Source organism: Equus quagga, chromosome 11, assembly GCF_021613505.1.
Source record: "Equus quagga isolate Etosha38 chromosome 11, UCLA_HA_Equagga_1.0, whole genome shotgun sequence".
Taxonomy (NCBI): Eukaryota; Metazoa; Chordata; class Mammalia; order Perissodactyla; family Equidae; genus Equus; species Equus quagga.
In genome coordinates this window covers 22,830,603-22,857,265 of record NC_060277.1, presented here as the reverse complement: position 1 = coordinate 22,857,265, position 26,663 = coordinate 22,830,603, and the positions used below count along the sequence as shown (strand labels likewise).

The following is a 26,663-nucleotide window of genomic DNA, read 5'->3' as shown; positions in this document are numbered from 1 at the left end:
CTAAAGTCTTGGGGAAATTACCTGGCTAGCATGTTAACGTGATAGACGAATAATCTCTGTGTTAGTTTTTAGTCTCGAATGGATTGGCTAAAATCCCAGGAAGCCCCCAGGGCAGAAGGTAGAGAAGAAAGGGGGGTTGGAGCGAAAATTTGAGTCAATATGTATTCATCTATGCTTAGGCTCTTTTTTTTGAAACATACCTCTTAAGTGGAACTGTGTATGGTGGTCATATTGACTCACTTACGGAGCTTGGCAAATTGATGGCATTCCATTTATTTTCTTCTCAACACTTAATATTCAGCCAATTCCTACGTAAGAATTTTAGGACTTCCTTTATAGATTATGGTAAGATAAATATGATCCAGAGACTGATATCAGGGCTATATCCTACACAGGGCAGCACCTATTCTCCAGAAATGCTCAAAATTAAATTGTATAAGATTTGAAGAAGATTAAAGAAGAACTCTTTTGAATGAAAAATAACAATGGATCATTGTCATAGAAAATTTTCAGAGTCCTAAATGACTAAAGAGCACACATCCTTCAAGAGGAATTAACAAATGCAAAGGGCTTAATTTTTAAGTTTGGTTCAAAGAGGCGCCCAGATTTGGAAAGCACTTACTAGAATTACCTGAGCTTCTCTAGCAAGCACAACAGAATATCACAATTTCACAAGCAGTGACTGTTTTCTTAAGATTTCTGGAACTTACTGTCCTGACTGACCTTAATATGAGAACAGTTTGGTGAGATTTCAATATTTCTGGTTCTGGCTGCAAAATGTGGAAAAAGAATCATCACCTGACACTTAGTCGAATGTTTCTTTAAATAAAAGCCTTAGTTTGCATTGGGTTGTAAAACAGTATGGAGAATGTGAGCAGCTTTTTCCAAACAAGATTGCTCATTCCTACAGGAAATGACCTCGTTCTTGATGGCTGTTGCTAATTTATGGTGAGACGCTAGGTCCCTGGCCAATACCACATGGACATCCAATCAATTTCCTCAGGGACAAGTCCAGTCAAGAGCATCATTTAGAAGAGGGAAAAGTGTTGGGGTTATTTGTTATTGGAGTATATGTTTCAGAAAACCTAATAGTAAGCACTTTGTGAGTAGCATTGCTGGTAGTGTCAGAATCACTAAAAGCACTCATACAAAATGCTGGTTACTTTTTAAGCAAAAAACAAAAAAGTAAATTTTATTTCACTGTGTCTGTGAGAAATATCCAAGATTGTGGATGAATAGTCATCAAATACTCTCAAAGAAGAAAACCTGACAAGAATGAAAAAACAAGATTGCAAAGAACTTACGCAATTCTTCTGGCAAATTGCTTGTTTTCAGAGTTCCTCTGGCGGGAGGGTGACTAGGGGGTCTAGGCACAGCCGCTGGGGATGGAGCCTGGGGACCCTGTGGTCTCAACTCTGCAGGACACTCCAAGGACTCCTCAGGAGCTCCAGCTCTGTTAGGTGGCTGGTTATAGAGCTGGTCCCTGGAAAGGAAGACGTTTACATGAAATTTTCCTTTTTCACAAAGGCAAACCTAGAGGGACAGAAAGCCTGTAAGAACTTTGGGAAGATACCAATGAGTTCTCTCTCTCCTCTGCTTCCATTTCTTTTCTGAGCCAGAGGAACGAGGGGTGCTCCATGGGTTTCAGTCAATAAGCAGTTTGGCTGGCTGCCATAAGTACAGGCCCGTGCTAGGGGTTGAAAGAGGGAAGCTGGACTTGATTTCTTCATTCAAGGACTGTCTAATTGGGAAGATCAGTCTCACGGACAAGGCAGACTAAGTCACCAATAAAACAAACTAGTAGAATGGGTGACATACAAGGTTGGTGTTACAGGCATTCAGATAATAAGACAGGATTTCTAGATAGATAACAGTTCATTATGTACCAAAAGGTAGAAAAGGCTTTGTAGGTTTAAAGGTATTTATGTTGTTAATATATGGATGAAAGTCTGATTTTGAAGCTCACTCCTTTAAAGAAGTTTCTACCACATTGTCATAGGGCACCTTCATTATTTTTTTGGTTGCCAGTATTCCGATGAACATTCTGCTGAGAACAATCAGACGCACTCATGTGTGATTTGGAAAGTAGCAGGAAGTGGACACCACCCTTGTGCCACTTCTGTGGTTTCTGTTGGAAAGTGCTGTCACGAGGTGCTGAGTTCCTCAGGAAGCATCCCAGTGTCCTTTTATCAGCTTCGCAGTGTCAAGGTCAGGGCATGGGCATCCATTTTTGGCCAGTACAGATCTAGTAGGCACAGAATGGACCCAACAGCTGCAGCGGTGGCAGCTTCCTGATTCTGGATGGTACTATGGCAGCATGGCCTAGAATGGAGAGTTCCATGGGGCTTTCTGATCCTCTGCCTCTCTGACCGTGACAGAGGAAGAAGCTTCTTGGGTGTCCTGTTCTGTGGTGTTGCTCTGGGATCATTCCTAGAAGCCCAGCCTAAAGCTCGCTGCTGCAACCTCCAACAATTTTGTAAGCACCTGATTCCCTGTATTAACTCTCTTCTGCTTAAAATAGCTTGAGTTGTTTCTGTTTTCTGTAAGTGAATCCTTACTGACAGGGGGTCTACAACCGTAGTGTTTTATTTCCTTAAAAAACTCTGAAGCAAATGCAGCAGTATGTTAACATTTTAAAAATGTAGGTAGTGGGAACATGGATGTTTGTTATTTGTTGTGTGTTTGAGATTGTTTATATTATAAATTTAAAAATGTTTTGATTACAAAATCTATCTGTATATGCCAGTTTTTATAAATTGTTGCTTATGTTTTCATATTTTTACCCAAAAGAGTAATCAAAAATTCTGAAAGTCTTATGTAACAGATTATAAAATAAAGTTACACAGAATCTCAAATATACTATATTTCTAAAATATGGATGTTTGAGGAAGTTATTTTTATTTTATATTTTTATTACTATATGGAAAAAATTCCTATAAAATATGCCTTCATTTAATGGTGATCCAGTTCCATATCCTTTTTGCATTAAATCTCTTTATACCCAAAGTTGCTTAGTTGTTATAGAAGACAATTGCTCATTTGATAAAGAAATGTTAAGGTCTTGATAATATTCAAAAACTTCCATATAAAAACAATATCATGAAGATTAATGACTGAGTAAACTTTCTGAATTAAGGTGCTCTTTCAGATTTTCAGTATCAGGAGAATTAGCTTCATTGCCTAAACTTATTTTTCATTATCCTAAAATAATAAATCCAAGGAGACCAGAGCAGGCTTGAATTGATGTTACAAAAGCAATTATTCTGTACTATATTTGCAATTCTTCTGTAAATCTAGAATTATTTCAAAATAAATGTTTATTTTAAAAATTACTATGGCCTCCCCTATTCAACACCAAACGTGTTTCATAAAGATGCTTAAGTTTTGTTTGTTTTCTTGGAATTTTAGATATTTCTTCTTCAAGAGTGCTTATCTGTCTGTAAAATCATATTTTACTTAATTCCATTATTTAAACTCCATGTAATTTTGTTTTAAAAAAATAAGGGACCTGTCTGGAAAGAAAATCTGAGGGCTTGTGAGCTTTTGAATAAAGAGGAAACAGAGATCTGCTATTGTAAATAGAGTGGGCTTTTTTCTTTCAATAAACGTTTTGAGCTAATTATCAATTTCTATATTTCTGAGAATCTGCTTTAATAGGACCTTCATACTGATTCTCAAAACAGAATATAGTTTTATTTTGAGTGGTATATAAAGGTTATGCTTGAACAAGAGCAAACATTTCATCCACGCTCTTTCTAATTTTGTCATAAATTAGGAAGCTCTATTTACATGAGTTTTTCATATATATTTTAGATCCATAAATTCAGAGAAAAGGAAAACTTGAAGAGTCAAAAGAGAACAATGAGGAGAAAAATGATTACAGTCATGTGTCACTTAACGACGGGGATATGTTCTGAGAAATATGTCATTAGGTGATTTCATCGTTGTGCGAACATCATAGAATATACTTACACAAACCTAGATGGTATAGCCTGCTACACACCTAGGCTATGCTCCTGATCTTATGGGACCACCATTGTACATGTGGTCTGTCATTGACTGAAATGTCATTATGCGGTGCATGACTATAAAGCATTAGACAACTGAAGTCAAGAGAAACCAGAATTGTTTTCCTGGAATAAGTATAGGAAAGACCTAATAATGATGTTCAGCGTGAGTGAGTGCTTTTATTACAAAAGAAAATAGCTTATTTTAAATTTCTATTGAGAACTAATTAAATTTAAAATTTCAAAGTAAGAAATGTGCTTAAACAGGTATAGAAACTAAGGGTCTAAAAAGGACCTTCCTAACAGCGGAAGTCAGTCATCATAAAAATAAAGATCTCTCTCATGGACTAAAAGGCCAGGTGACCTGAAAGTAAAAGAAGTGGGGAGTGACTTAGCATCTTAAGAGCCTTTCCTTCAAGAGAATTTTGACTAGTCACCAGTGGCTTTATATGTCTGGTAAAGACATTCTTGTCAACCAGCTTCCATTTCCTCCTGACCTAAAAAGTCTCTGTGGGGCATTCCCCTGTGTGACTTGGTCACTGACATGGGTAGCAAAGCCACAGAGTTTTGATACATCTTGATTGCACTGGCATCATTCTTTTTCATGTTAAAAATATCTGAAAGTTGGCCCTGTCATACTTACTGATACCTCGGGAGTCCTGGGGAGGTGTTGTCTCTTTGTGCGGGCCTCTCTTCTTGGTCCCAGGGGCTAGGATAATTCAGGACGACCCTCTGCACAGGGTGCACGCCTCTCACACTGGCTCTAGGTAGGGGCTGCCCAGGCAGAGCCGGCTGGATGGCTTGCTGGTAGGCTGCTCGAGGGTAGTCGTGGCCATCTGTAGCAAAGAGAACAGGGCAGATTGATTCTAGCTCCTTCCTGAGAAAGGAGAGTAAGCTCAGTGCAGATTTTTGTCTTGATACTAACTGAGGATTCCAGATACACCTCCGTGATATCTGCCATATTTCTGTACTGTTATTTACTTGAGAGGTTTTTATTTAACTGAGTCATTGTTTTTCTTTTCCTCCTAAATATAAACATCTGTGAGTTCCTGAGTTTGGTGTTCTAATTGGAAAGCACAAAGCTCCACAGAGGCCCCTATTTTAATAAGATACTTAGGATAATCCAACCATGAAGAACCTCTCTCACACCATCATTCCTACCGTAATTCCCCAAGTTTCTAGAACAAGGCTAGGAGAAATTTTTCTCATGATAGATACAGAATCACTACTCTGTCCTTTCCTTCCCCCAAGTGGACACAACACACACACACACACACACACACACATACGCACGCATTCACCATTCCCTCTTAGCAGTAAATGAATGAAAACTTGGCTCATACCTCTGGGAAGTAGCCAACCAGTTGGCAACACTTCCTAACTTTCTTGGTCTTCTCTTGCTAAAACCTACGTGCACTTGGGGCCAGGGCAGTCAGGAGAGGGCAGGCCTTGGAGCACAGCCAGGGCTGGCGGTGACTTATATGAACGTGTAATCTAGAAGAAAGATGGTCCCAGCCAGGCCCAGAAGCAGCAGTCTGAAGGGAAGAAGGGCAGCCTACCTCACTAGGTGAGAGAAGACAACAGAAAGCCAGAGGAGGGATGCAGGGCACCCAGGAAGGGTGAGAGAGGAAGCCTCTGAGGGACCTGTCCAGGCACGAAGGGGCTCAGTGTGGGAAATCTGAGAGGAAACGGTGGGCATGCGCCTTAGGGGTGGGTCCAGCCTACAAGGGGACTGGAGAGAGCCAAGTGGGTAACCCTACAAAATAAATCACGAGCACCTCCTGGTGATCCAAGCATTGCCACCTCTGCCCAGGTAAGAAGTTGGATGATCCAGGAGGCACAGCTAGTTAGGGCAAGAAGGAACCTTGTTTTTCAAAACAATATATTTTTTGGTCTTTTTCTTTTTCTGATTATAAAAGTCATACTCAAGTTTGGCTGCTGTGTAAGTAGGATACAAGCAAGGATGTAAAGTGAAATAAAACTAGCAAGTAAGCAAGAAAGTAACAGATAAGGTAGGTTGGAGCCAGAATGTGGGGGGTGAGAATGTGGCTTAAGAATTTTACTCTTAGTCTGGTAGTAGTCTGGAGCCATTGAAGTTTTTAGGGGAACATGCAGGGGAGTGATGGCCTCGAGGACAGGACAGAAAACAAGTAATGTGCGTGTTCACTAGTGTGGCTGGCTTCAGGTCGCCACTGTCTGGACTAAGGAAACTTGGCTGAGTGACCCTGGGAATGCGCTCTAGCCAGTCTCTCAAGCACAATCAGATCCTCTGGATTCAATCTATTATTTGCTTTGATCCATGACACCAGCCAGATCTTTCCTGTCATGCTTCCTCTGGCAAAAGTGACCACACCCCTCCAACCCAGATGGTCTCCTGGCCCTGACCGTGACCCTTGCCCTGCTGTTGCTTAGGCTGAGTCATGGTATTAGGGGCTTGAGGAAGGCGAGGAGGATAAAAGGATCTGCCTGAGCCTTTCCCAGCCCCTGGCTGATAAAGGAGACCAGGACTTGGAGGGCATCTCTAAGAAGGGGGAGACAGGACCACAGAGACCCCTATGGTCTGGGACAAGATACACCACAGAGGTTTTGCTTTTACAGCCTTCCTGGGGCAGGTCAGATATATTCCAAGCGATCCCGATCACCAGTTGGAATTTCAAGGCAACAGGGCAGGTTGTTCTTTTTCCCCTGCTGCTCCTTTTCCCCAACTAAAAAGGGGCAAAAAGTGCCAGTGCCATCAGGTCTCCAGGCAGGGGCCAGCCCTGCTTTAGATGAGACTCATGTGAGTGGACCATTTACAAAACCAGCTGTAGCTCCACCCCTCCAGAGATCTCCCACCGCACTTAAAATCCACCCCGCGTGATCCAGTCTCTGCCCTTCTTCACCTCATCTCCTACTACGCTCTCACAAGCTCACCAAGCCCAGCTACCTGGTCGTCTTTCTTCACAAGCTCGAACACCTCAAGCTTGTCTCCAGCTCTGGGAGCGAGTTTGCCCTCTCTGCCCAGAATGGTTTTGCCCTATACCTTTATGGAACAACTGCTTGTCATTCGGGGCTCAGCTCAGCTATCACCTGTTCAAAGAGGCGCAACCCTTCACCCAGTTGCCTCATCCCATCCCCTCTATTTTATTTTCTTCATGGTGCTCATCACGTTTCTGTGTAAGTAAGCATGACGCTTACCTGTCAGCTTGTCTGCCTTCCCTACTGGCATCCAAGCTCTGTGAAGGCATGGACCGTGTCTGTTGGCCACCATGTCTCCAAGCACACTGCTGGCACACAAAGGATGCTCAAAAAATAAATGTATGAAGACTGAATAGTCACAAAGCCAACTTCACACACACAGAAAAGAGAAGCCATCTGCTTGCTAGGTCTTGGGTCTTCTAGACTGGCTACTTCTCATCTGCTGTCCATTTGGGTTATTTTTTTCAGTATCTCTTTCTGGGATTAGGAAGGAAAAGAAAAGGTAAAAGAGGAGAAACTTTGCCAGTGGCCTTGAGAGTTTTTAATGTTTGGAGCCATTTTTGCTTCCCACATCCATTAATAAGTGGCTAATAATGTTTTATTTGCTTTAAAAGGACTACTAAGCTCTAATCATAGGGTTTATTTTTTTTCCAGAGAGCGGATGTTAGTGCTGTTAATCAAAGCCTTTGAATGAAGGTCATATGATTTCTAACAGATTATTTCCCGCACAACATGTTTTTGTCTCATAGCAACAAATCATATCATTAAAATCACTAAGGCTTGTGAGCTAAGTGTTTGATTAGCTGGAACTTTCATTTCTGAAATGGCCACCTGTGGTAAAAACTTATACTGGTTTACGTGAGCAGATGAAAATGATCCACCTCATCTATTTTTAAAATTAGGTACTGACAGTAGAGTCCTCTATGCCGTCCTTTGATTGTTTAAAACAAAGAAATATTGGATATCAGAGGATCAATCAAAAATAAGCTTTCCCTTTTGTAAATGGAATTTGACTGCTTTTGTCTGGAATTTGGCTGGTTGTGTGGAAAAGTTGTTAAATGAAAACTATGCTTATCAGGTAAATGAGTACCTTTTCATTGTTCAAGTTTAATCATCCCATTCTACTCTTTTGACCAAGGCTTGCTAGTTTCGTTGGGTACTGTATCTATAATAATGGCGAGCATTTATTGAGGACTTGCCATGTGTCAGGTACTGTTCTGAGCTCTTTATTCAGGATTATGGAGTTCAGTTTTCTGTTTTCCTAAAGAAGAAGTTTAACTTAGAATAAAATCCAATTCGCTACCACGGTCCTTGCATCCTTCATCTGCTGGCATATCATTCTCGCCCTGCTCACCTTGTTCCAGCCCCACTGGCTTGCTTTTGGTACCTTAGCTACACCAAGCTCTTTGCTTCCTCAACCTTCTCATCCTGTAGATTTCAGCTCAAATGTGTCTTCCTCCAGCCATGCTATCTATTAATGTTGTTCTAACACCTAGTTATTTCCTTCAAAGCATTTATACTCTGTGCTTTTATTTGCTGATTTCTACTTATCTGTCTCTCCAGTAGACTCTGAACTCCATGAAAACTGGGCCATGTGTCATATTCACCACTGTACGCTCAGTGCCTAGCACAGGACTGGATAAATATTTGTGATAAATGATAAATGAATGAATGGTCAAGTTCTGTTTCCAAATCTCATTGACCTCCCTCCCTTCCTCCCCTCTCCCATAAGACAATTAAAGATGGCTTTTCCAAGGTTTGATATCACAAAGGCTCTACTCATGATTAGGGACCACTCCTTTCCCCAGGAAGTAGGGAACAGATTTCTTTTTATTCATTCAACAAATATTTATTGAACCGCTATGGCTAGGCACTGGGTAAACAGAGATAAATAGGATACAGTTCCCTTGAGTAGCTCAAAATAAATGGAGAGAGAAGGAAAGAAAATTTGCGTGTCTGTGGGTGTCTGTTTTGAAACACAAACCTACACTCGTTAGTGTGTGAGAAGGACAGGCATGCAAGTGGGCAGCCACCTACATGGTAGACTTAAGAATGACTGCCCAAAAATATCTCCCCCACTGACTTGTCCTGGGTGCCTAAAATTCCATCAAGAGAGTTTATTCTGGAGGAAATGGAGAATAGAAGGCGGTGGGTGATATGATAGACAAATGATTTGTTAGCGTGGTAACTCCTCAATTCTGAGGCAGTGTTAACCACAAAACAAAAATACAGATCTTGCACAATCATAAATGGGTGCCCAGAACTGTATGTTATTTGTCAATCTTATGATCCTCTTGGCCTGGTTACACACGGTCTTCATGTTACTAGGCTTTTACCACTTGGAATTTGTAAACCAAATCCTAAACGAGGTTTTCCACTTATTGGTCAAAACATTCAACATTTTTCTTCCTTATTAAGAATGGTATTAAAAGAGTTTATGAGTGAGAAAATAAAATCTGATTTTTAAGTTGTCAAAAAAATCATGATATAATGCAGTCAGTTTAGCAGGAAACAAAATGACCAACGTAAACTGTCACAGGAACTCCCACAGCTGTAAGCAGCTGTGGGTCCTGAAAGGCAACTCCCTTCTTGATCATGTCTTCCATCTGGTTTAATTTTTTCCATACTTTTAATTGTGCATGCATGCTAGCAGACAAATAAGCACTTTTTGGCTCCATAGGAGCAATAGTAGGCATGTGCCCACAGTTTTACTTTATTCAATCTCCCTGGTAGAGAAAGCAAGAATTTTACAGTAAAATAAGGGCTCAGTCGATTTATTATATTCATTTTTTTCCAATTTATTTGCATCATGGGTTTTATTTGGTTGTGCAGCCATGATCTCTATTCTGGTAACCTTCAGTGGAAGGATTCTGAGGCCGTATGAGGCCAACTTCTCCAGGGGGTTGGGTGAGGAAGAAACATAGTCTTATTCCACTTCTTGTTTTCACCTGCTTTGAAAACTTTTTCTTCTTTTACATGAAAGGGGGGACCAGTAACCATTTTTGCTTTAACTTGCAAAGGCTAAGGTGTGCCATTTGCATGGTGATCATTATTTATTTATATTTTCATTAATGGATAAGGAAGTAACGCTCTTCTAACGCTGAGGAGAACCACGTAGCCATGGTTTCCATCTGCATGAACATCCCTTAGGTGAACAGCTCTTTTGAAGTGGTTTTGTTGGCAATTAAGTGCAGTTATAGCCCTGACATGAAACTAAGCATTTGTACACCCGTTTTGAATGCTAAAATCTGTGCCAGCAAGAGGGATCTGGAAGGAGCAGGGCACTCGACAGAGCTGGGCTGCAGGATCCACTTAAATAATAATAATAATAACTAAGAGCTGCTCATTATTGAGGGCTTAGTACAAGCCAGCCACTTTCCTAGTGCCTTTAACACATTATCCCCCTGAATCCTCGCAGCAACCTTCATGGGAACCATTGCTGTTGGAGGCTTTGCAGATGTTCTGGGCTTGTGAAGCCTAGAAGAAAAACCATAAGCCCTGGTCTTTCCTGACCAAATGGGCCCAACTGACCCTCCTTCTGTGATTGGATGCCCTGGGGAGCCAGGGCCAAGGCTCATGCAGAGTGAATTACGACAAGCCCACCTGTACACTCTCATTTCCCCTCACCTTTCTTCCTTCTTTTTAATTTTTACTTATTTTTTAATTATAAAAGTAATACTTGTTTGCTATAACAAATTTAACGAAAGTATATAAAGTTAGAAGGATACTCTCCCTGCCTCTTAATTCCCTGACCCCCACCCTCCATGATCACTGTTAACAGTTGGGGCAATTCTTCCAGACTTTTTAATGTATGTTTTTTAAACACATATATTTTTTTAAAATATCACATATGGGATCAACACTGCATCTTGCTTTTCCACTTAATCTTTTGTTTTTCCTAAAGATTGGCATCTGAGCTAACATCTCTTGCCAATCTTCTCCTTTTTTTTCCCCTCTTACCCCCAAAGCCCTCCAGTACATAGTTGTATATTCTAGTTGTAGGTCCTTCTGGTTGTGCTATGTGGGATGCTGCCTCAACATGGCCTGATGAGCGGTGCTAGGTCTGCTCCCAGAATCCAAACTGGCGAAACCCTGGGCTGCTGAAACAGAGCACACAAACCCAACCACTGGGCCATGGGCCCAGCCTCTCCACTTAATCTTTTTTATGTCAGAATGTGTATCTTATTCTATGTAACAGAGGCCTAGTAGTCCATTGTATAAATAAATCACAAATTACTTATCTGTCCTCTTATTGACAGGCATTTTAGGTGTTTTCATTTTTACTCTAATACAACAATGCTTTAGTAAGCATCCTTGTTTGTATATTTTTATATGCTCATTTAATGTTTCTACAGGATAGATTGCTACAAGTGAGACTGCTGAGCCAAAGAGGAAGCACATTTAAAACTTTGGTCAATAGTGAGATTGCCTTCTGGAAGATTGTACCAATTTACACTCCTACCAAGAGTCTATGGGAGTGTTCATTTCCCCATAACCCCACTAACACTGGTGGTCTGAGGCTTCTTATCTTTGCACACCTAATTAGGAAAAAGGTATCTTTAAAAATGTTGCATATATACATTTTTCTTAAATTCAGTAATGCTCAGCTTGGTTTCATATGCTTATTGGCTGTTTATATTCTCTTCTGTGAATTGCTCCCCTCTCCCGTCTAACTTCTCTCTGCCTTTCATCACCTCTCTTCACTCCCAGGATTCTAGGCAGCAGTCTCCTCCCGCCTTCAATAGAAGGAAATAATATAGAGATCCAGGGACAGGGATCTGATGAAAGAGAGCAGGTCCTGAGGTATTAGAGACTCAAAGTGTTCCCAGCGGAGTGTTTGCATTGTTGAAGAGCCTGCCCGGAGGAGACAATGCTTACCTCCGAAGACCGGATTGCTAATGGTGCCATTTCAGGCTTCCACGGGAAAAATACTTTCAAGTGGGAAGATCTTCCTGGGACCCTCAAATTATAATGAGACAATGCTTTCTTTGTCTATCACGATGAGGCTTTCTCCTGTGAGTGGATAAAGGCAACTGCTTGGGACTTAGGAACACAAAGCCCTTGACTAAGTCTTCATACTCTACACATTAATCTAAGGAATTAACCAGAAATGCAGATAAAAACTTATGTCCATAATGTCTGTCATATCATCGCTTATCAGATCAGAAACTGGAAACTCTTCAAAATGTCCAATAATAGAGAATAGGTTAAAAACAACTTGGTAGATCCATCTGCTGAAATGCTATGCAGCATTTTTTTTTTAAAAAAAAAGATTGGCACCTGAGCTAACAACTGTCGCCAATCCTCTTTTTTTCTTTTAATTGCTTTATCTCCCCAAATCCCCCCAGTACATAGTTGTACATTTTAGTTGTGGGTCCTTCTAGTTGTGGTATGTGGGACGCCACCTCAGCATGGCCTGATGAGTGGTGCCATGTCCGTGCCCAGGATCCGAACCAGCAAAACCCTGGGCTGCCAAAGCAGAACACAAGAACTTAACCACTCAGCCACGGGGCCAGCCCCATATGCAGCGTTTTTAAATGATGCTGGAAGAAGTACACTGAATGTCACTGGAGATTATTTTAACTTTACAGTAAATATATATTCAAAGAAAAAAACCAGAAATAAATATGTCAAAACCCCAATAAGGAATTACATTTGGGTAACAGAAATATGAACGGGACTTTTGGGCATATTTCAATTTTGAGAGTGAACAAATATTACTGTTATCAGAAAAGTTAAATGCAGGTAGAATGCTTTAAAAAAAAGTAGTCTGTGGTATTCTTCTCACAAAATTAATCCCTTTTAACCTGGAAATCATTGAGAAATAAACACAACCCAGACCCTGCCACGGTTCAGTTCTCAGTGATTCATGCTGAAGGAACTCTGTCACCACACCCACCCTCCCACTCCTGGGCACTGGGAACAGGCAGTGGTGTCCACCAGCCCCAGTCAGTTGACTTCCCCAAGTCCAACACCTTGGGCCCAGTTTTCGTCCTCAGGGGCTCTTTCTCTCCAAATCCTGCTGCTTCCCCAGCTCCTGGCCTCACTCCAACCTTATGTTTGTTCTTATCTATTTCTTCTAAGTTAATTCAACTTCCTTCCTTCTTCTTCTTCTTTTTTTTTTAAATTATGAATTACTATACTGCTCCATTCACTTTTGGAAGCTTTATACTAAGTGTACATGTGCAAATACATAAATCGTGGTTGATTACAGCATTTGTAATTATTTCTATAATTTATTTTAAAGCTGGGCATCAGGCCCGTGGTCAGACTCTTATACCATTTGAACTGCCCTTTGTACAGCATTTATTTTCTAAGAAAAATGTCACATCTCACAGGCCTGTATGTAATCTGTAAAGCCCTATCATTATTTTCCAGTGGCCTCAGTAGAGATTTAATATCCAGAACTGTGATGGGCTTTTTATCTCAATCTAAGACTTTATCACTTTCAGAGATGCTTAATGCGCTGATACATATTATTCATTCATTCACTCGTTCAGAACTAATTTATTGAGAGTCTAGCGTGTGCTAGTCACTGTGCTAAATGCTGGGGAATTATGGATTGAAAATATACCTTTGCTGATGTGCAAAAGTTTGCAGTCTGGCAGGAGAGGTAGAAAAGTCCCTAAGTAGGTGCCATACTGGTAGTAGGAGCCTCAACAGGCAGAGCACAAGGAAAGAGAGAACCGGAAGGAGGGACTGATCTGGGGAGGTTTCCAGAGGGACACTTGAGCTGAGTCTTAACAGACATATATCGGGGGCCAGCCCCATGGCCGAGTGGTTAAAGTTCCACGCTGTCTGCTTCAGTGGCCTGGGTTTGCAGGTTTGGATCCCAGGTGTGGACCTGCTCCACTCATCAGCCATGCTGGGGCGACATCTCACATACAAAGTAGAGGAAGATTGGCACAATGTTAGCTCAGGGCTAATCTTCCTCAAGCCAAAAAAAAAAAAAGAGGAAGATTGGCAATGGATGTTAGCTCAGGGCAAATCTTCCTCACAAGCAAACAAACAAAAGGACATATGGTGATGGTTGTATAACTCTGTAAATATACTACAATTCATTGACTTGTACACTTAAAATGAGCAAAGGGTGAACCTTATAGTATGTGAAACCTTACAGGATGTTGAGATTAAATCTCAATAAAGCTGTAAAAAAAATAAAAGAGGTATAAAACTGGGTCAAACGCACAAGAAGGAGAAGAACATCCTGGACGGAGAGAAGAACATGGGCAAATGCTTGGACATGTGAATCAGCTGGACAAGCTGAGGGGACACCAGTCCGTGGGCGTGGCTAGAACAGAAGATAGAGGCCGATGGCTCAAGTCGCCAAAGGGGTTCAAGCAAGAGAATCGGGAGCACCCTGATCTTCAATAATGGCATGAATCCAGAGTCTCAGTGACATTCTGGGCACCTTCTGATTTTTTTGACAGAAGGCCCCTTTCTCTGCCAAATCTAAGATGGGAAAGAAGCATGCAGATGGGGAAGAACCCAGATGCTCAAGAATTCAGACAACAAACAAGCTTTCTTAAAATCATTTGGCTCATCTTCCTACCTCTAGGCAGGTGAACGAACCTAGCAGAGGAATTTGTTTTTTCCTTAAAGGTTCCTGGAGAAGCGGGTCCCAAGTGGGACAGCTTTGGGCTAAGATAAAGCATTCTTCTAAAGCCCCTTGCAAATGGAACCACACATGGAAAGCCACTATGGGAAGAAGAAGGCCCTCCCTGCATTCTGTCTAGTGATGCGACGCAACGTAAAACTCACTTACATGGCGCCTGGTGATCGGGACCTCCGGGACAATGGTAATGATAGTTCCACTGAGCCTGTGGGGAGAGGTTGGGAGGCAGCATCTGTGCACACGCTGGATACCTCTGAAGTTCAAACTGATGGAACTCTCTGGACCTGAGAGGTCTGGGAAGGTCTTGGGGGTAACACACGGAGGTGAGGGGCAGGGGCCTTTCCAGCTGCCTGATGCCCAGGACGTCCTGGGGCTGGGAATCATACCCCGTGTCTATTGTAGGCAGATCCGGGGCTGCTCGGTTCCTGTGGGGCTGAAGCTGGGGCTGTGGGGCCGTCTCTTGGCTCCTGCCCGAGGAGTCTACTGAGGCATTAGGCAAACTTTGGTCTGATTTGTCTGAGTCATGGCCAGTGTCAGGAGAAGCTGCTGAAAGCTGAGATCCCAGCCATTGATTACGTTTTTCCATAAATAAAAACTGATGCTCCGGTGGGAAGGCTCCAACCAAAGACTCAGACTCAGACTCAGACTCGCTGGCTGCAGAAGAGCCCGAGGGAAGATCTTTGCCCGGGTCTGGGTGTCTCCTCCAGAAGCTGTCTTCGCTCTCCTCCAGAACTTTAGTGCGCAGGCAGGTGACCTCCTGGGACACAGGGCGCCGGTGATTTGCAAGTTTCAGGGGTGGGTAAGCCTGGGAAAAGTCTCCCAAGGAATAGTGAGGGGTTTGGGGCACAGACGGGCTGTTGGGCGCCATGTTCCTTATGTTCGGAGCAGGTGGTTCTGATTCCTCTTCCGGGGAATATTGTGGGATTGATTTCAGTAACTGACTTGGGTATGGTTCTGATTCATCAACCTCCACGGGAATGCTTCGGCGCATTCTAGTTTCTGGAACAAGAGAAAACACGCCACAGCCTTAGAAGACAGATCTTTTCATGGAGTCCTCACTTTATGACCTTAAGAGACCTCGTTCAAGATGTGGTTTAAATTAACAGTCGTGTGACACCAACGTGCTTGCAGAGCCCCAATCACATAAAGCTGTTCCCTTATCCTCCAGGCAAAGGCACTGATGCTTATTAAGATATTTTTATCTGGAAGGCGATTCAAAGAATATGGCTGGACCATCGTGTGGTAGACAGCGCAAGGGGAAGACACAGCTGAAAATCAAGGGCCAGAGGAAAGAGAAATTATCATAATGTGGGCTGCTTCGTGTGTGCTTGTAGATGTATAAGACATGTGTGGAGCATACACAAGACATGTGTACACTGGTTTCCTCTGAGCATGGAAATAAGCTGGGGGGGGGGTAGGGAGAGGGGGAATTTTCCCCTTTTGAACTTTTAAAATTTTGCTTCGTGTGACTATTGCCTCATCAAAATTTTTTTAAAAACGAAAAAGAAAGCCTGAGTTAAAAAGCACTGAATAAAAGGTCAAAGTGACATTTTCCACCTAACAACTATAGGTTGTTTGGAGGACTTAATTCCCTCCGGCATTTTCCTGCAATTAAGGTAGCCATGCCCATCTGGTTTGTGATGTGGTAGCTGAACTTGCAGGGCTTGCTAAACGAGCCTTTAGCCCACTGAGCATTCAGCCCACAGTCCAGGTAATATTGGACTGTCTAGGAATATAAAAATAGAACTCTTAATCAACATAACAAAATGAGAAAGAAAATTAGCCTCCTCTTATCATTAGATGGGTAGAGATGATGCCCCAGGACGCCAAGGCTCCAGGGGAAGGAAGGAGGCAGGCCAGGGACAAGACAGCACAGGAGTGACTGGAGGCCTGCAGAAGGCTCCCGAGCAGGTGGAGTGGGAGGGCAGGAGTGGGGGAAAAAAGTCCCTGAGGTTCGTTCTATGCAAGCCCTGTACATAGCATCCTTCAAATTCCCTACAAAGAAAAGCAGTGGTGCCGGTGGTGGTGAATTTTTAAATTTCTATTTTAGATCCATGGAGAATTTCAGACATTTACTGAGGACTTACTGTATCTGAAATCATGATGTACATCAATTATTGTTCTAAGACAAGTTTTGAAAAAATATGAATTCACTTTCTCTTGAGCCCTGTACCCAGCCCAATGGCAACATGACAGCATGCATTTTAAAGTGCTGGACCTCGGAGCAGAGGTGGCGCTGGCAGTTTCCTACCAAATTTATCTTTACTGCCTATAGGAAGACACCTCAGCTTGCCTCTCCGTTCCCTGCCAAATGAATACTATTTAACATCTCTCGCACCCTCGCTTGGTATCAAACTTAGAAATCTGCTGCGGACAACCTTTGTACTGTTCTCTGGGACAACAGAAAACTCCTTCAGCTTCTAACTCTTGGCTGGCCCTCCCTCCGCGCCTCATTCTTCCCCTTCTCCTGGATGTCTCCTTTCTAGGCTGCTGTCCAGGCTGGGTGTGCCTCTTGTCCCTTGGCTCTGCAGAAAAGAGACCTCATCACCTAAATAGATAAAATTGATAAACCGTAAAAATGAACAGGAACCTACCCGAAACACAAATATTTCCACCATTATTTTTAAATGATTGTCATTGTTTTCCTTTCTTTCTCACAGTTTTTCTACAGCTATGAAGTGGACGTGCCATACGACATGCTCTTCAGCGGGTCCGGAAACAAAAGTGTTTTCTGAAGCACTGGCTCGAGTGTTGTGTAAGCTCCTGCCAGCGTCTGTGGGCCCACGGCTGACGGGAGGGCAAAGAGACAGGCGAGTGAGCCACCTAGCAAGAGTACCAAATTCTGTCCCCTTTCTCCTGCTATGCAGTTCGCTTCCACTGCCTGCACTCCAGGTACCGCTGACTCTTTACATTCTCCCTGGGTTTTCAACTGTGAATGCCTTAGACACGCTTCCCTTAAAAAAAAAAAAAAATTGCAAATTCTACTCTTTTGGCTGAGGAGCTTTCAGGGGCTCGGAGGAAGCTAATAAAAAAGGTGACAAGTATAGTCCTCTCATGTAACCGGAAATCTGAGGGCCATCCCATGGTGGAAATTCCACAGTTAAAACTGGTTGGAAAAGGACCAAATGGCCCCTTGGATGGTAGTAAATAAACCTGGCCTGTCACTAAACAGCCTCTCAGGAAAGCTACAGGATGGGTAATCTTTAAAAGACAAAGTGGGCCCTGATGTTTTCAATGTGTCACTATCAAATATTCAAACAGCAAATTATTACTGAGCCCTACTGTGTGTCCAGCTCTATGCTGTGTATCCCCCTTCTGAGCCATAAGCTCAATTAAAAAATGTTTTATAATAGGTAATACCTACAAGTGAAACAAAATTTAAGAGGTACAAGAGAGTATACAGTGAAAGGTAATCAAAATCATTTCTAAAGACATATAAAACATTATTCCTACCTTCAAGTTGCTTGTGATCCAGCTCAAGAGAGAAAACTAATACGGGAAATCAAAGGCCCTACCCCAGGGCCTTTGCACTTGCTGTTTCTTCTCCTTGGAACACTCTTCCTCTGCATATCTGCATGGCTTGCTTCCTTTCTCCTTCAGGTCTTTATTCAACTGTCACTTTCTCAGTGAGGGCTCCCTGGTCACTTTCTCTACAATTCATACATGCCCCTCTTGTCCCCTTGTCTCTCATCCCTGCTTACCATCCTCTCTAGCAGTTATCACCATCATACATACTACAAAACGTATGTTATAAATACAAATACCTAAATATTCCTTGTTTGTTTATTGTCTCCTCCCTCCTCCCAGAATGTAAACATCATGAGGGCATGTTTTTGCCTATTCTGTTCACAGCTATATTCTCAGCACCATAGTAGGGGCTCAATAAATATTTGTTGAATGAATAATCGATTGATGCCTGATTCAGAGAGGGAACAGATCTGCGTAGCTGGAAGGGCCACTGACAGTGAGAATGTCAGGCTCCATTGGGGTAGCAGGGAGGATGTGATGGGCCAAGTCCTCAGAGTTCTTAAAATTATACCACATGGCAACCCTTCCTTCTTCCTTTCTTTCTTCCTCTAAGTGTCAGGCCCTAAGGTGGCCTGGGCCATGCCTAAAGAGGTCCCACCCATGGGCAGGGTTGACTTGACCCTCACTTGCAGAATAAAGGTGATTTCACCACCTCGCGGGATGGGAACATCTGCTGTTCTGCTCCAGACGGGGAGGCAGCTGGTCTGTTCGCGCATCCTCAGAGCCTCGCACAGAGCAGCGGAGGGTGGGGCACGCCTGTAGCTGCCACGTGGGCCCCTCCCAGCCCTCGACCCCACCAGAACTGGCAGAACAAACCCTGCCACCCTTCTGAGGGTGAGGGTAAGAGAATAAGTACACACAAATGCCACATCAGAGGGCCACAGGCAGATTAGTGGGTTGTGTCGGAAATGGCAGTTGTATTTTTCGGTCTTTGATGTCAGTTTTGTAAAATACCACACATTTAAAAAAAAAATCAATCAGTATCTCACCACTCCTAATTATTTCCATTTTTCCCTGTTTTATTCCAGGGCTTTTCCATATGATGTCCATGCAGCTGTAACCGTGGCACGGCCTGTGCCCCAACCCCTGACAAGGGAGGCACTTGGATCGAAGTAGAAAAGCCCTGTTTTCTAGCCATGACCTAGAGGAGAAGTCTCTGACCCCCGAGGGGGACAGATGACCTGACAGCCAGGACCCCACGAGCCCAAGCGCTGGCAGTGCCCTGGACAGTCTTGGGCACATCAGCACCGAGGCTGAGCTCAGAAAGGCTGGGAGCAGCTGAGGCCTCTTAGGCCAGGAGGACAAGAGCCATGTCTACCTCACCCCGGAAAATCCCTGGGGGAACCCAAAGGAGTTCAGAGCCCCTTTCTGAGGCTCACACTTCAGGAGCCCAGGCCCCGCCCCTGGAGTTCTGAGATGGGGCCAGGGCTCCTGTATATTTTGGTTTCAGTCCCATAGGTGACTGGGTTCTCTCATCCTTCGCCAAGGGCAGTGTAACCTGTACCATTGGGCAATAACTGCCAGAATTTAAAAAGCGTATGCCCTTTGCAATTACTTTGACTAGTAATTTCGCTTCTAAGAATTTCCTCTACAGAGATGCATGCGTCTTGCATGAAATGAAGAGGCTATAAAGATAGGCCATGCAGCCACGTTATAACAGCAAAGACTAGAAGCAACCCGCTTGTGCAGAAAAATTCTGATTTTTAAAACTGTGGTCCAGCTGTGCAACGAGGACTCTGCATCTTTTAAAAAAAGACTGAGGAAGTGCCGTGTGAACTGATGTGGAACTATCTCCAAGACTTGTGGTTAAGTTAAAAAAAAAGTAGAGAGCAGAACAGTGTGTGGCGTCTGCTGCCCTTTGGACGATCTAAGGTCGTCTATGCACATGCCATCTTGTCAGAAATTCAGAACAGCGGTTGCCTCTGGGAAGGGAACTGGGTGACTGGAACGGGGGCAGGAGGGAGCATTTTATACCTTTTAAATTTTGTACCAACTGCCCATATATCTACCTAAAAGATAAAAGGAAAGAAAAGAACAGGCAAAGCTCCACTAGTAATTCTGATGTTCTCAAAGCTTAAGGACCGATGCAAGGGAGGCAATCCTGAGACCACCCAGAGGACAGTGAACGCTCCCTTCAAATGCGAAGACCGTTGAGCAGAGGGTGAGAGCATTTGCCCGGCTGGGCACAGGGTAGGCACAAGCTAGGAACGGGGCGCTGGCCCCAGGTACTCAGAGCGAGGCTGCACCAGCCGTGCACGTGAGTCCAGGTCTTACTCCCTCTGAGCTGACCCAAGAGGCGGTGGTTTTCCTTCTCTGGAATCGCATCGGCCTTTGGACTGCACGCAACCGTTAGCTCTTGGATTCTGACCGCACCTTTCTCTCTGTCAGTTTTTCTCTGTCCAAGTCTCTCTCTTTGGCTTCCTTTCTGCCTCCTCAGGCCTGAGACCTTTCTCTCACTCTACCCGAAATAGCCCAGTTTTGCAGACAGATCTTATCTAGACGTCAGCAGTTTTGACATCCCATGAGACCATGCTCCCTGGTGTCTCATTCACAGAATTCCCCCTCCTCTCTCCCTCTCTCCTTTTCTCTCTCTCTGCACACAGCTCTCAGTCAACCCCCCGAGCGCCTCCAACTCTGTGCTCATGTCTGTTCCTGGCAACCTTTTCTCCCCCAGCACATCCCGCATTAAATTATTAGTTTCCTGAGACAGAGCCTGGTAGTCTTCACAACACTGCCTTTCTGATCTCACCGTTCATCCAAAGCTTCTTTTCCTCCCGTTATTCCTGCCTCCCCTTCTGCATGTCCATTAGACCCCACCCTGGCTGATGTGGGAAACAAGTCCTTCTCAGGGCACGTGCACAGATCTGACGTCCACATTCACAGTTAACTGCAGCTTCTACCTTCCAGCTCGGCTCACCAGAATCAACACATGCTTCTGGGAAGTGGGAAAATAGGCAGTACTGAAATGCACAGGCTCTAGATTCAGATTCTCTAGGTTTAAATTCTTTCCCTGCCAGCTGCATGATTAGATGTGTGACCCTGAAAAAATTACTTAACTTCTCTAGGCCTCATTTTTCTCATCTGTAAAATGGGGAAAATAACAAAACTTGCCCCATTGGGGTATTATGAGGATAGAAGTGCTCACCATAGGGCCTGCCCATATCAAGCTCTCAAAAAACAAAGGCTATTTTGTTATTAGTTTTGTAACAATGAGTGAATTGGCTTTGGAACTCTTTTTCTAGACTATGTTCACTGGTTTTATACCTGGATGCTAACACTATTATATGAACCTAATGTATAGAGATCACATCCAACCAACATGTAGATTTCCAGCACATTCGATACACATCATCTCATTTGGTCCTTAAAACAAGCCAGGCCACAGGTGGGGTATGTGGTCTCTCTTTACTATCCCTGTTGTATGGAGGCTAGCCACATTAAGTAGTTTTTCCAAAGTCACAGCCAAACCTAGCCTACAGACTTCCTAACTCATTCCATCAAACCACATGGATCAGGGGGTTGGCAAACGTTTCCTGTAAAGAACCAGATAGTAAATAGCTCGTGCTTTGTGGACCACATACCATCTCTGTTTCATACTCTGCTTTCTTATTTATTTGTTTTTAAGTAACCCATTAAAAATATAAAACCATCACAACAACATGGAGGGACCTTGAGGGTATTATGTTAAGTGAAATAAGCCAGACAGACAAAGACAAACTCTGCACGACTCCACTCATAGGTGGAAGTTAAACATATAGACAAAGAGAACTGATTGGTGGTTACCAGGGGAAAGGGGGGTTGGGGGGAGGGCACAAAGGGTGAAGGGGTGTACCTACAACATGACTAACAATAATGTACAACTGAAATGTCACAAGGTTGTAAACTATCATAATGTTAAGAAAAAGTTTAAAAAAAAAAGAAAAGAAAAGAAAGCAGAGATATCTCAATAAAAAATATATATTTATATAAAACCATTCTTAGTGATAGGCTGGTACAAAAACAGACCATGGGCCACCTTTGGCCTGAGGGTTATAGTTTACCAAGCTCTGATATAGATTATGCTGATGCATCAAAATATAAACCTAATGAAATGGATATCCTTAAGAAACCTCACCCTTTGTTAGTAACAATTGTTAACATTTATTAAATGTTATTATGTGTCAACTATTATTCCAAGTGTTTTACATGTATTAGCTTATTTCATCCTCACAGCTGCCCTATTTGATAGGTATGATTGTCAGTCCCATTTTACAGATGGGGAAACTGAGGCACGGGGAGGTTAAGTAACTTTCCCAAGATCGCATGGCCAGTAGGTAGCATAGCTGGGATTCAAATCCAAGCAAGTCAGCACCAGAGCCGGTGCAAGTGGCCATTTGTATCTCAGTTGGGAGCATTGAGTTGTACAGCTATTTGCAGGGTTGGGGGGGGAGAAAGGGATGGAGGGAGCTGAGAAACCCCTTGAAGCGTCTGGAATAAATATGTCTGAGAACCATTCACCTTGAAACTCAGGAGGCATGGATACAGGCCACCTGTGTCTTCTAATGAACCCCCAGGCTGGGAGCCTGTGGCCGCTCTCCTTCGTGCCGTTACAGCAGAGGATGTGGATGAGACTGCAGCAGCATCTTGATTTGAGAAAAGCACTTGATTGGATCTCATTAAACTTTAATCATAAACTGAATTCAAAATAAATTGAAAACTGGTTGACAGAGCACAAACAAAGGGAGATGATAAATGGTGATGCATTGGCAGGGGGATCTTCCAGGGGACGCCTCTGAGGCAAGGACGGATGGGATTCAGTGAAGGTGTGATGTCCCTGGAAGGAGACAAATAGCATAGCAAAAGACAGAGGACAGGCAGGAGTGAGCAGCCTGAGTAATTGATAAACCACATTACCAGTTCCTAAATAATCAGGGCTGGCTGCTCCCCGAGTGCTTGGATATTTTTTTAAGCATTATTTGGGTCAACGATAGGGTTGAAGAGTCCTAGAGATACACAGCATGAATATTTCAGGTGGACATAATAAATAAATATATAAATTCACAGGTAGGAGGATCCTCAGATCCAATTTGGATCAGATACTTTCAATTACAGATTCTCAAGGTCTTACTTCATTCCCCAGGGAGTAATTTTTTTTCTGAATGTCTAAAAGTCATGGATTTTTAAAGATCTGTAAACTCCTTAATGTTCTGTTTCCTGCCCAAACGCATGCAAACTTTCACAACACGGGTTTGCTGAGTGGAAACTGGTTTTGAGTGACCTGTTTGGCTCAGGTTGAAATTCCAATGAATAAATACGTCCAAGTTTACTTGCAGAATTTCCCAGACAGAGAAGTTCTTCCATTTGGTTTGCCAGAAGATTGGAAGCAGCGTCGAGCTCTGGAGACAGGAAACATTTACTAGCCTTGTTCATTCCCTGCACAGTACACGTCACATCAGGCTGGAGGCAGCACAGCATGACCTGACCTGATTTGAAGAAGTCGGATCTGGAACTCTTCTGAGCCGATGAACAAGGAGGCAATGAATGGACTAACAGAACGGACTGATTGCCACGTTGGAAGTTGGTCATAAACAGTTAGAGAACGACCTCGAACCAGCCCATGGGTTTTTTTGTTGGTTTGTTTCAGATAAGGTTTCTCCAAGCACACATTTGTGATTCTTAATTCAGTCCAGCTCCCAGAGTGAAAGGGAGGAAGAGGCAGAAAGGAAAAATCAGGAGAGGAAGAAGGGATAGGAAGGAAGAAAGGAGAATGGAAGAGGAGAGAGCATGGAAAGCGGGGAAACCTTGAAGGAAATTGTTTCAAATTTGCCCTTTATTGGTGTAGGAGAGAGACTTATTTAAATTGTGATTTTCATGTGTTAGTGGGTATGGGAAGGGGCAGCTGGAAGGAAAGGGGCATAACAAATACAGTGTGGTAGGTGAGCTGGTAAGCCAGGAAGAGTCTGGGCAGACAGCACAGAGGAGGAAGAGAGATCAGAGATGGAGGCGACCCGGTGACCTTGGGAGGAGAAGAAGGAAAAACACTGGAACCCTGAGCACAGGAAAACAATGAGGCAGAGAAGAGCCAAGTTTCCCTCATCACTGAGGGAGCTGCCAAGACCCCGGCCATCCCAGGTCTAAGGGGTGGAAGGAAGGGGGACACGTGGGCTGGGGCTCCAGTCAGTCTCATCACTCCCAAAGAGCTTGATTTCAGCTGCCTTTTCAGGGAACTAAGCCAAACTGGCACAGCTCTCCGGGTCACGAGGTGGGAGAAAGCCCACTCTCCTCGCTCAGCTAGTTCACAACTTCCAGTCTTCAGGAAGGTCTGTGTACAGATCTGTCTACACACACAGACACACACACAGGCACCGAGCGAGCTGAGCTGTCAGGTATCGAAGCACACGTGGCCTAGTCGGAGGCCTGCTGGGCACGAGACCCAAATAATGTCAGAGGGAGAAAGGACAGCCTGGGTTTCAGGAACTAAAAATATCCTGGTGACAACGCACGGGGAAGAAACAGGAGAGGCCCAGGGGGAGAGCATGTCAATTCCAACCCTCAGATGCTTTCTCACGGAACGACTGCAGGATTGTTTTGATAAGGAAATATGATCAAACATTAGGGGTCATTTCATTGGATCTGAAAGGAATTTAAAGTTTAATGTGCCTCATCTGAGCTCTTTTTTTTTTTCCTGCAGCAGTTGCCTGCAATTCATATATGTTTTTAAAGGCTAATCTAAAATTGCCTGCAGCAGAAAAATGATTTGAATTCAGGATAGTTCTGAGATTTCGATTCTGCAATGTGTAAAACATAGATTTAATTTAGACAAACTGCCCACATCATCTATCTTTCTGAGTGTCTGTTAAAGAAATCTGCAAATAGGACTGCCTTCTCCTTTGCTTATTTTCAGAGCATTTGAAAGTCACTAACTCCTTAATCCTGAGAGACGCAGGCTTAAATATTTTCTGTATTTGCACCCTCCCAAAGCCAGTATCCCCGAGTTACGGACCTTCTCTGCAACATGTCGGTTCACGGCCCAGACTTCACTCCTAGTCTGCCCGCCCCACCCAGTGAGCCCAGCAGACACCACACTGTCTCTCTCATGACACTCCATCATGGAATGAGCTGGAACTGCAACACCAGATTAAGAATGACTGTGGGTGGCCTTTCTGATCAGAGCTAGGCTGGCAGCCCGATTTCAGACAATGGTGCATCATTATTTGAAAATAAAATCAGTAACTCATCACAGGTGAAACATCTTGAAATTCTTGTCCTCTCATCCCAGCGGGATAGAGAGCCATCTAAAAACATGATGAAGACTACACCAGGGCCTGTCTTCCACAGAACGGTTTAGCAATACTGAAAGCCCTGAGTCAGCCTGTCCCGTCAGCCAGGGCCTGTTCAAACTGTAGAGGGAGACTAATTGCCCAGAAGAAACAATAACAAAACAAAAAAAAAATGTGGTGGTTTGGAAGAGGTTAAGGATTCTGTGAGTCTGGAATCTAACGTGTCCAATCACGGTCATCAGCCTTACATGGTATCAGGATGTGCTTCATGGCTTCCTTTCACCTCCCATTAAAGGCCCCACACACAGTGACTGGTCTAGCCAAGGAGTGGTTTCCAGCTCCAGCTAAGTCAGTAACGCCGGCTCCTGGAGCCAGGCTTGTCTGCCAAGTCTCTGGCCTGCGTTGACTCTGTGGGCAAGTGGGCAGGTCAGCTCTTCCTGGGTAACCCAAATGGGATGTGAACTAATTCAAGAAACCCCCTGTTTTCTCCTATTTAGCTCAAGCCAATAATAACGCCTCAATTCCAGGCAGCCCTCCGGCGGAGCCACGTGGCTGCCCAGCCTTTCACCCAGACTATGCTTTACCTTTTGCCTTGAGAGCAGATGGGTGAGGCAGAACTCAGAGCGCCTTATGCGGAAGGAGCCTGGGCACCTACGAGGTGTTTGAGAGTATGCTGGGCGCTGGGCGGTAGAAAAGGATTAAGAAACAAAGTCCTTTTCCTCCAGGGACTAACCATGCAGTAGCAGGAGGTAAAATTAATAGTTTTGAAAAATCAGTAAACAAAACAAGTCTTCTAAGACCACCCATTACAGCTACCCCTCTGGGACTCCCATTACCCTATCCTGATTTTGGTAGAAGGGAATTTAGACAAAATCACATTAATTCTCCACCCTGACTCCCACCCCACATTTTATGGATGAAGAAATCCAAGCTGAGGGAAGCCAAAGTGAATTGCTTAAGTCGCAGAGCCAGCAAGGAGCAGGGGTGAGAACTTGAAATCAAATTTCCTGTTCTCTTTTTAATTATTTATTTGGTCTCTATTTTTCCCTTCATTTAAAAATGTCCCCGTATTCTAAGAGACCGTCTTGAACTTGAATGGCATGTGAAGCTTAATTAGCTTCTAAGACCAAGTAGTAGCGTTTCTCCCCTTATTTTCCCTGAAGGCTCCGTCCAGGGCCAGCAACTGTCTGGGGAGCTGGGGAGGGTGGAGGGTGTGGGGATGCTGAGAAGGCAGCTCGCAGCCAGCGCAGGGCCGGGGCCAAACCCCGCGCCCAGGAACGCGGTGTTGATTTTTTC

General features: G+C 43.7%; 2 protein-coding genes across 4 annotated transcripts in view; one reads left to right on the top strand and one right to left on the bottom strand.

The window, feature by feature from the left end:
- Window positions 1-21,830, top strand: part of LOC124246334 (uncharacterized) — a 103,908-nt gene extending 82,078 nt beyond the window's left edge. The window contains exons 2-3 of the mRNA XM_046674368.1: window positions 17,241-17,390; window positions 19,137-21,830. Of these exons, the coding sequence (XP_046530324.1) occupies window positions 17,241-17,390; window positions 19,137-19,224 (238 nt within the window). The 3' untranslated portion in view covers window positions 19,225-21,830. The remainder of the gene's footprint in view (window positions 1-17,240; window positions 17,391-19,136) is intronic.
- Window positions 1-26,663, bottom strand: part of TRAF3IP2 (TRAF3 interacting protein 2) — a 39,863-nt gene that overhangs the window by 12,647 nt on the left and 553 nt on the right. Inside the window, exons 1-4 of one of the 3 annotated variants that reach the window (XM_046674365.1) lie at window positions 16,959-17,104; window positions 14,731-15,579; window positions 4,657-4,843; window positions 1,305-1,483 (exon numbers count right to left, since the gene is read on the bottom strand). In XM_046674365.1, the coding sequence (XP_046530321.1) occupies window positions 1,305-1,483; window positions 4,657-4,843; window positions 14,731-15,579; window positions 16,959-17,034 (1,291 nt within the window). In that variant the 5' untranslated portion in view covers window positions 17,035-17,104. Of the gene's footprint in view, window positions 1-1,304; window positions 1,484-4,650; window positions 4,844-14,730; window positions 15,580-16,958; window positions 17,105-26,663 lie in introns of those variants that run through there. The other 2 variants (XM_046674367.1, XM_046674366.1) reach the window with 2 other exon arrangements.